Source organism: Tachysurus vachellii, chromosome 15 (genome assembly GCF_030014155.1).
Source record: "Tachysurus vachellii isolate PV-2020 chromosome 15, HZAU_Pvac_v1, whole genome shotgun sequence".
NCBI lineage: Eukaryota > Metazoa > Chordata > Actinopteri > Siluriformes > Bagridae > Tachysurus > Tachysurus vachellii.
This window is the reverse complement of record NC_083474.1, coordinates 6,066,416-6,076,174: the sequence shown is the minus strand read 5'-3', so window position 1 is coordinate 6,076,174 and position 9,759 is coordinate 6,066,416. Positions and strand designations below refer to the sequence as shown.

Here is a 9,759-nt window from a genome sequence, read left to right as displayed (position 1 = left end):
CAGCGCGCTGATATACTGTAGGAGAATTAAGACATGCAATTAAGTGCAAAACTAATTCGTGCATGGTATTTTGGAGGGCATCTCTGCACTAATTAACAATGTTTGTACAGTTGTTTTTTTATTGTTTAAACCTCCTGCTTATTAGCAATTTATACACGTGCATAGAAATCGATTATTTCGAACTTGTGCAACTTGGCAATGCACCCAAAACGGACAGCGACATAGTTTTTAAAATAAACGCTTTTAAACAGGACTTCCACCTAAACGTCGTGCCCGACTTTAGTTTTTTTGCACCTGACGGTGTATATGACAAACACACAGCACAAGTATCTTCTCTGCGCAGCTGCTTCTATTCTGGGGATGTGAACTCGGACCCTTCTTCCTCTGCGGCTCTCAGTGTGTGCGGAGGAGCGCGCGGTGCGTTTTATTATAACGGCATGGAATACTATTTCCAGGTTAGAGGGAATGAAACAGTTGATGGATTCCCCTCCACCGCTGGAAAGACGCACATCATACGACGCCGGACTCCTTATAACGTCACTGCGAGATGCGGAGTGACATCTGGAATGAACCGAGGCACAGCAGAATCCCTGCAAATGCGCCATCGCGTTAAGGCGCACACAGAAATAGCCACCAAGACTGCTGTGAAAAGCACAAACCGGGCCAAACGGTTCGTTTCTCTGCCCAGGTACGTGGAAGTGTTGATTGTAGCTGACGAGTCCATGGCCAAATTCCACGGGGATGACCTGAAACATTACCTTTTGACTCTCATGGCTGTTGCCGCCAAGCTGTACCGGCATCCGAGCATCATGAATCTCATCAACATTGTAGTGGTGGATATAATAGTGATTTATGAGGATGGGGATGGACCCAAGATCTCCAGCAATGCTGCTCTCACACTGCGCAACTTCTGCACCTGGCAGAGAAGGTTGAACAAGGCGAATGACAAACACCCTGAATACTGGGACACTGCTATTCTTTTCACAAAGCAGGTAAGGAAGAGGCTTGTGTCACTTAACATTATCTTAGTTTTTAATTGCACTTTAATATCATTACTGGTTATGCTTGTCAAAAATGCACACATGCGCACAATTAATTGGGCTGCAACCAAATATATGAAGACATTATAAATATACTATATGCCTAAAAGTTTGTGGGCAATTTGTTGACAATCACACATGAGAAGGCTTTAAACTAGATTTTGGAGTGTGTCTGTAGGAAATTGTGTTCATTCAGTCATGACATCATTAGTGAGATCCGAGAGTAAGGTTGAGGTCACAGCTTTTTGCAGGACACTCAAGTTCTTCCATACTAAATTGAACACATTATAATCTTTATTGAGCTTTGTGACATTGTGCACAGGGGTATTGTCATGCTGGAAAACATTTGGGCCTCTTCGTTCCAGTGAAAGACACTCTTGACAATTGTGTACCATGTGGAAACAGCTTGGGGAAGAACCTCATATGAAATGGATGGTCAGGTGTGCGCATATGTTCATCCGTACAGTGTATAACAAGTTAGTGTAGTAAGCTTGTCATACAAACATTTAGGGTCATGGTATACAAAAACAAATTGTCATTCATCCAATTCTGTTTATAGTAAGTCCATACAAAATGAGATGTCAGAGAATACATATGAATGCAGAAAATGTAGGCTGCATTGTGTGAGTTGTAGGCAGTACACATACAGTAAGGCATGTTATGTACAATAATCATGGGCTATAAGTAGGTTTACAAGACAAGCAGGGAATATGCAAATTGCTATAACATAGAGATAAATGTTGAACATTATAGAGGTTGAAATAAAGGATAAAATAAAATTTAAAGAACAAATTAAAAAAAACAAGGGGGCACGGTGGCTTAGTGGTTAGCATGTTCGCCTCACACCTCCAGGGTTGGGGGTTCGATTCCCGCCTCCGCCTTGTGTGTGTGGAGTTTGCATGTTCTCCCCGTGCCTCGGGGGTTTCCTCCGGGTACACCGGTTTCCTCCCCCGGTCCAAAGACATGCATGGTAGGTTGATTGGCATCTCTGAAAAATTGTCCGTAGTGTGTGATTGCGTGAGTGAATGAGAGTGTGTGTGTGCCCTGCGATGGGTTGGCACTCCGTCCAGGGTGTATCCTGCCTTGATGCCCGATGACGCCTGAGATAGGCACAGGCTCCCCGTGACCCGTGGTAGTTCGGATAAGAGGTAGAAAATGAGTGAGTGAGAGTAAAAAAAAACAGGACAATGCAGTGAAAAGAAAGAAAGAAAGAAAGAAAGAAAGAAAAAGAAAAAAAGAGGAATTCCCCTGCATTCCCCTACAGCGGTAGTAAAGTGGTTGAAGTACTTGAACAGTACTCATGTGCCACTTGTTACTGTTGAATAGTAAAAAGTAAGGCATTTAAGCTTAAGCTCTTGTGGAAGATTAAGCCTTTTATCCTAAAGAAAAAGCACCATAGTATTGCAGTGCACTGATTTGTGTGGTGTATGTAATATTCCCAACTGACTGGAAAAAATACTCTTGAACTTTTCATTACACGAATAAGAGTAAACCTATTTCAACTTCCTGCCAAGTGAGTGGTGTGTAAACTTTTAACAGTTGCTGGACAAAGGCCAAAGCTGTGAACATGTAAATCTCAATATGAAAACAGTAACATTATGAGAAAAAACATTTCTCAAAGTATGTTTTCCATTCAATTCTGTCAGACTGCCCATGATGCTTTTCACTACATAATGAAAAAAGCTTTCTCAGTAAAATCCTTAGTTAAGTTCCAATTCATTCACCATAACAATTCTTTATTCATGGAGGCAACAGCTGGCCATGCCATGATCATTCCTCTCTCAGTTATCATCTGTGTTTTGACTACTTATTTTCATAGACATTCTTGACCACCCCTGTTGGTCATTTAGAACTGCACTTCTCATTATTTGGCCAGACAGTAAAATTCACAGCCTAGTTTGCTGATCAGGACCAAGCAGACACCCCATGATGCACATTACATCGGTATTTCAGCTACAATGAAGATCTTACTTTCATCTGTACATTCGGCGGGACTACTAATCCTGCTTAAAATAACACTGACTTTGCAGTCTGTCTCGCATCAAATCTCTACTTCCTGATCATGGGCTTTTTAAAATTCCACCAGGACTTGTGTGGGGCGACCACCTGTGACACTCTGGGCATGGCTGATGTTGGAACCATGTGTGATCCCAAAAGAAGTTGTTCAGTTATTGAGGATGATGGTCTACCCTCAGCCTTTACCACAGCACATGAGTTAGGTAAGCTCAATGAGTTCTCTTCGATGTTTACCTGTTAAATACATGGTATCAAATTTTGTCTGCATACTTATTCAACATTAATTGTTGGACCTAGCTGTAGACTTTGACCTGAACTGTATGACAACAGTGATGAGAGCTGCTCAAAGATAAACATTCATTTCTGTACAGCTTCTAATGCATATGAAATGAATGCAAAAAATTCATCTAAGTGACTCTTTCTATGTCCAGGTCATGTCCTCAATATGCCACATGACAATGTGAAGGCCTGTGAGATGTTTGGGAAACAAAAGGACAACCACATGATGTCCCCGACCCTCATCCAGATTGATCGCAACAGTCCCTGGTCCAGCTGCAGTGCAGCCATTGTGACAAGCTTCCTGGATGCTGGCCATGGTAAGGCCACATAGGCTGCATGCATAGAATGTGTCTTTTTATCACAAGTTATCTGTGATACACACCACACTCTCTCTCATTAATGCAATGCCCTTAACTTATTTTAATTTGTACAAATAGCTCCCATGTATTTAATAGGGCAAGTGCTATATTCAACATAGTCCTGGTCTGGTTTCAAAAGGTGACTGTCTACTGGACAAGCCCCAGAAGCTGCTTGCGTTACCAGATGATCCTCCAGGAACTGCCTACAGCCTCGTCCGCCAATGTGAGTTGGCATTTGGTTCGGGGTCCAGACCCTGTCCATACATGCAAGCCTGCTCAAAGCTATGGTGCACAGGCAAAACCAGGGGGCAGCTGGTGTGCCAGACTCGCCACTTCCCCTGGGCTGATGGCACAAGCTGTGGCAACAACAGGATCTGCTACAGCGGTGCTTGTACTAATAAGAGTACCACCATGAAACCCACGGTGAGAGCATGGAAAAGTGCTAAAATTGCTCCATTTCATGCCTCTGTAAAAGCAAATTTGATTTGTTTGATAGTTTGTTGTTTTGCTCAAATCCCATGATATTTAGAAGGCAATTTAAGGGGAAATCAGATCCTAGACAATGAGATAATAAATTCCTACAGAAATACTAATATTCAGATGCGAGTTGCTTCTTTTTTTAGAAACCCTTCAGACCTCCAACTCTTTGCAGTGTCTAAACCCAGACTGACCTCCCTTTTTGTTTAAATTATTGTTTATTTGATGTTTGACTTTTTACTTTCTATTAATCTTAATTGGAGAGGAAATGTTTTGGATTATTTTTTCTTTTTCTTGGTTTTCTGGTCATATTAGGAATACTTGCAGCATTGTTATTCTTGTTCTGGTACTTTTTAAATTGTCAATGACACATTGTATTAAACATAAATGCTTTCTTTTAGTAAAAACAACATAAATTTGAAACGAAATACATCAGCTCATGTTTTGTTTCTCTGGACTGCATTCTGTACATGAAGGTTCTTTATGTTTTCTATCACAGGTAGACGGACAGTGGGCTAAATGGGAAGCATACGGATCTTGTTCTCGAACATGTGGAGGAGGAGTTCAGCTGGCAAAAAGGGAGTGCAGCAGCCCTGTTCCACAAAACGGGGGCAAATACTGCCAAGGCCTTCGTGTAAAATATCGCTCCTGCAATCTGGTGCCATGCAAATATTCAGGTAAGCAAGATGGATTGTTCTTTAGACCTCCTCCACAAGGATGTCTGTTTCATCTCTTCTGACATGCACAAGGATACTTGTAAGTTTAGATTTCTTTGTGGCAATGTAACCCTGGTTGTGTTTATAAAATATACTGATGTTGTACTGCACTTGGCAGGCAAAAGTTTTCGAGAGGAGCAATGCGAGTCCTTCAATAACTTCAGCCTCAACACCAGCAGACTTGGACCCTCTGTAATGTGGGTCCCTAAATACTCTGGAATTTCTCCAAAAGACAGATGCAAACTTATCTGCAGAGCCAGTGGCACAGGATACTTTTACGTACTGGCTCCAAAGGTGTGGACATTACTATCTCTGCATGCTCTGTCAAGAATTACACAATCTCAAGTATCAGAGGAAGTGGGCAACTCTTACAGTATGTTGATTGTAGAAGTTTATTTGTGTCAGATATGGATGTGTAAAGTGAGAGGCACCAGAGTCATTTATGTCAATGGCAAGCTGGGAAAGGAAAGAGTAGCTGTGCACAGAATTATATGCAGCTGTAGTGTTTCGGTCAGAACCAGCAGAAAATAAACAAATTACAGAGTGAACCTCTCAGACAGCGATACTCCCGTTGTGCTTCCCTGAGGCTGAGTAGCTTGTATGGTACTGTATGTTCAGCTATCTCCCTTCAGAAAGACCAGTTTTGTATAACTTATCACTGTTTAGTTCTGAGTGTTCTGTATTAGGCAGTCACTGTTAGTGTAAATACATTAGACATTAGGGTTGTTAAGCAGAGTGCAATGACGGAGTGTTTTTTCTGTGTGAGCAGGTCGTGGATGGAACGCTCTGCTCCCCAGATTCTTCAGCAGTCTGTGTTCAAGGGAAGTGCATCAAAGCCGGCTGTGATGGAAAGCTGAGCTCCAACGTAAAGTATGACAAGTGTGGAGTGTGTGGAGGGAATAACCAGAACTGCCAGAAATTCTCCGGAGTGTTTACCAAACCTTTGTACGTTGCATTTTAAGTGTTTCCATGTTCTAAACTATGTTTGTGTGTGACATTAGATGTCAAATATAACAGCTATTCTTGTTTTTAGACATGGATATAACATTGTGATCACGCTACCAGCCGGAGCTTCAAATATAGACATCAGGCAACGTGGCTACCGCGGTTTGGTCAACGACGACAACTACTTAGCAGTCAAGAACATTCACGGTCAGTATCTTCTCAACGGCAATTATGTGGTGTCTACTGTTGGGCGACACATCATTGTAAACGGCACTACACTACGCTACAGTGGAACCTCCACTGCTGTAGAGAAGCTGCAGGCAATGAGACCCCTCCGGCAGCCCTTGACAATAGAGGTGCTGTCTGTGGGGAAAATGACACCTCCACGTGTGCGCTATTCATATTACCTGAAAAAGATGATGGATAGGAAGATTCTAAAAAAGGGGGAGACGAAGCATGTACAGAACAGCATTCTGGTAGACACCAACAAGGTGCAGATAAAAAAGCTAGCCTACCAGAAACCATCCAGCAACTGGGTTACCAGTGACTGGGAAGAATGTTCTGTAAGCTGTGGAAATGGATTTCAGAAAAGACTTGTCCAGTGTCTAGACTCAAATGGGAAAGCAACTGAATATTGTGACAGCAGTCAAAGGCCTAGTTCTCAGAAGGTGTGTGGTGAACCTTGCCCCATGTGGAGTATCGGCGAGTGGTCTGCTTGCTCCAAAAGCTGTGGGAAAGGTTTCAAGAAAAGGGCTCTACAATGTGTCACTCAAACCGGGCTCCTCCTACCAAGAGACCACTGCTCAAGCAAAAGGAAGCCCCAAGAACTGGATTTCTGCAGAGTTCAAACTTGCTAGAGACTTGTAAAGACTTGCTAGAACTCTTTTAAGCATTGTGGACATGGTCCATAGCACTGGTTGGTTTTTTTTTTCAGTCTAAACAAACCTCTTGATTTATATTTGCTGTCACTTGGGTCTCTCATGGTTCCTCACCTGTGTACCATGCTTCAACAGGAGATAGTTACTGGTGAGACTACAGACATACATGTTTGATAAGGCTGAGGTAAAAAAAACAAAACGCTTGCATTTTTGTGATGATTTGAAGTCACGCATAACCTACCTCATAAAGACACTGACCCATAGTACAAGATTATTTGTTATATTATTATAACATTCATCTTTATAAGTAAAAAAAAATATGACAAATACTAAAATTCAGCAGACAATATTTAGAGAAACATACATTAATCAAATTTATACAACTGAGCAATCGAGGGCCTTACTCAAGGGCCCAGCAGCGGCAGCTTGGTGACCCTGAGATTTGAACTCACAACCTTTCACTTAGTAGGCCAAGAGCTTAATCACTGAGCTACAACTTCCTCACATTAACATAGTTCAACATTAATTGAAAGTATCTGTGTACTGGTTTTATTTTCTGCTGTATTTAAGGAGATCTATTGTGTCTAATTAGACAAGACTTAAACATCTATTGCTTGATATAATTGTAGTTAGGAAGAGTTTTTTCGAAAAATTCACATGAAGATTGGTTTTGTATTTTGTATCGTTTGCTGTAGTAAGAAGCACTTATATTTTGTTACCAGTTTCCTTTGTATACTGTGTATACATTATTTTAACTGTGCATAAATAAACACAAATTACTGTACATACTTCAACTTTTTTTAAACAATGCTTATCAAATATAAAATGGAGTTGCCAAGCAACAGAGAGCAGAAGGTTAGATCATTTTGACAAGCTGCAGTCACTAAGCTCTGTGATAGAGTTGGAAATGACTGGTGCTGCTTCTGCACACTGTAATTCTGCTGATACAACTGTTCTGTCTCTCGCAGGAAAAACAGTCGCAACCCACAACATGCCGAATAATCTTTTTGTGCTGTCAAGGAGAATAAGACCCACTCACGCATATCATATGTCTAACTGCACATGCAGCTAGATATATGTTTTAAACATGCTTACTTTGCAGATTTATACTTTTTAAAAAGAAATACCTCTGAATATTAGTTAAATATTAAAAGATTTTTTTTATATCAGGCAAGATCTATTATATAGGAATACCATATTAGTTGCAGCTGATATGGAAACAGATTTTTTATGTTGAAGTATGTATTTGTTTAAGGTAAGGTAGGAACAGCGAGCTGTTAAAGGACAAAAAAGATTAGGCTCTGTGCAAAGGGTTAATGTTACCACCCAAAGTTGATTATTTAACAGCATGAGTTTTAATCCGGGGGCACGGTGGCTTAGTGGTTAGCACGTTCGCCTCACACCTCCAGGGTTGGGGGTTCGATTCCCGCCTCCACCTTGTGTGTGGAGTTTGCATGTTCTCCCCGTGCCTCGGGGGTTTCCTCCAGGTCCTCCGGGTACTCTGGTTTCCTCCCCGGTCCAAAAACATGCATGGTAGGTTGATTGGCATCTCTGGAAAATTGTCCATAGTGTGTGATTGCGTGAGTGAATGAGAGTGTGTGTGCCCTGCGATGGGCTGGCACTCCGTCCAGGGTGTATCCTGCCTTGATGCCCGATGACGAGTGAGTGAGTGTTATTCCTGTCATACCAAAGCAATGTTAATTAATTTAAGAACAACACTATACTATTTGGCCAAAATTATGTGTAAACCTGACCATCACTCCTATATGAGGGTCTTCCCCAAACTGTTGCCACAAAGTTAGAAGCACATGATTGTGTAGAAGACGTCTGTCTATGCTGAGCAGTAAAATTTTCTTTCACTGGAATTAAGATGACCAAACCTGGTCCAGCGTGATAATGCTACTGTGCTATGAGGTTAGGATGAGGTTTTTCTTTTTCAGAGCTGGTGTGGAAGATCTCGAGTGTCCTCCACAGAGCCCTAACTTCAACCCCACTGAACATCTTTGTGTTGGAACTCTGAGTGCACCCCAGGCCTCCACACCCAACATCAGTGTCTGATCACACTACTTCTCCTGTAGATGAATGAATATAATATACCCACAGTCACAATACAATATCATCAACAATCACATCTGGGTGTGATAGTCAGGTGTCTACAAACATTTGGCTATTATATATATTTAATGTTTTTCACACTTTAATGTTTCAGAACATCACCAAATTTAAATATTAGTCAAAGATAACACAAGTAAACACAACATGAGGTTTTTAAATGGTTTTCATTATTAAGAGAAAACAAAATTCCAACCCACATGGCCCTGTGTGAAAAAGTGTTTGCCCCTAAACCTAATAACTGGTTGGCCCACCCTTAGCAGCAAGAACTGCAATTAAGCTTTTGCAATAACTTGCAATGAGTCTTTTACAGCGCTGTGGAGGAATTTTGGTCCACTCATCTTTGCAGAATTGTTGTAATTTAACCAATAGAGGGTTTTCGAGCATGAATCGCCTGTTTAAACTCATGCCACAGCATCTCAAAAGGATTCAGGTTAGGTCTTTGACTAGGCCACTCCAAAGTCTCTATTTCGTTTTTTCTTCAGCCATTCAACGGTGGACTTGCTGGAGTGTTTTGGAGACCCCAAGTTCGCGTCAGCTTGAGGTCACGAACAGATGGCCTCACATTGTCCTTCAGGATTTTTTGGACAGCAGAATTCATGGTTCCATTTATCACAGCAAGTCTTCCAGGTCCTGAAGCAGCAAAACAGCCTTAGGCCATCACACTACCACCACATTTTCTGGCAAATCTGAGGCAAGCCTTTATGTTCTTTTTGCTCAGCATCGATTTTCATCTTGGAACTCTGCCATGCAGGCCATTTTCCCCCAGGCTCTTTCTTATGGTGGAGGTCATGAACGCTGACCTTAACTGAGGCAAGTGAGGCCTGCAGTTCTTTGGATGTTGTTGTGGGGTTTTTTGTGACATCACGGACGAGTCGTTGCTGCACTCTTGGGGTAATTTTGGTCGGCTGGCCACTCCTGGAAAGGTTCGCCACTG

At 41.8% G+C, this 9,759-nt stretch overlaps 1 protein-coding gene across 1 annotated transcript; it reads left to right on the top strand.

Moving 5' to 3' along the window:
* On the top strand, positions 1-7,346 carry LOC132858027 (A disintegrin and metalloproteinase with thrombospondin motifs 15). Its single transcript, XM_060888190.1, has 8 exons — positions 1-992; positions 3,127-3,259; positions 3,488-3,652; positions 3,834-4,117; positions 4,671-4,848; positions 5,006-5,181; positions 5,657-5,832; positions 5,921-7,346. The coding sequence occupies exons 1-8, from the start codon at positions 99-101 to the stop codon at positions 6,687-6,689; spliced, it is 2,775 nt and encodes a 924-aa protein (XP_060744173.1). The 5' UTR covers positions 1-98; the 3' UTR covers positions 6,690-7,346.
* The last annotated feature ends 2,413 nt before the right edge of the window (positions 7,347-9,759 follow it).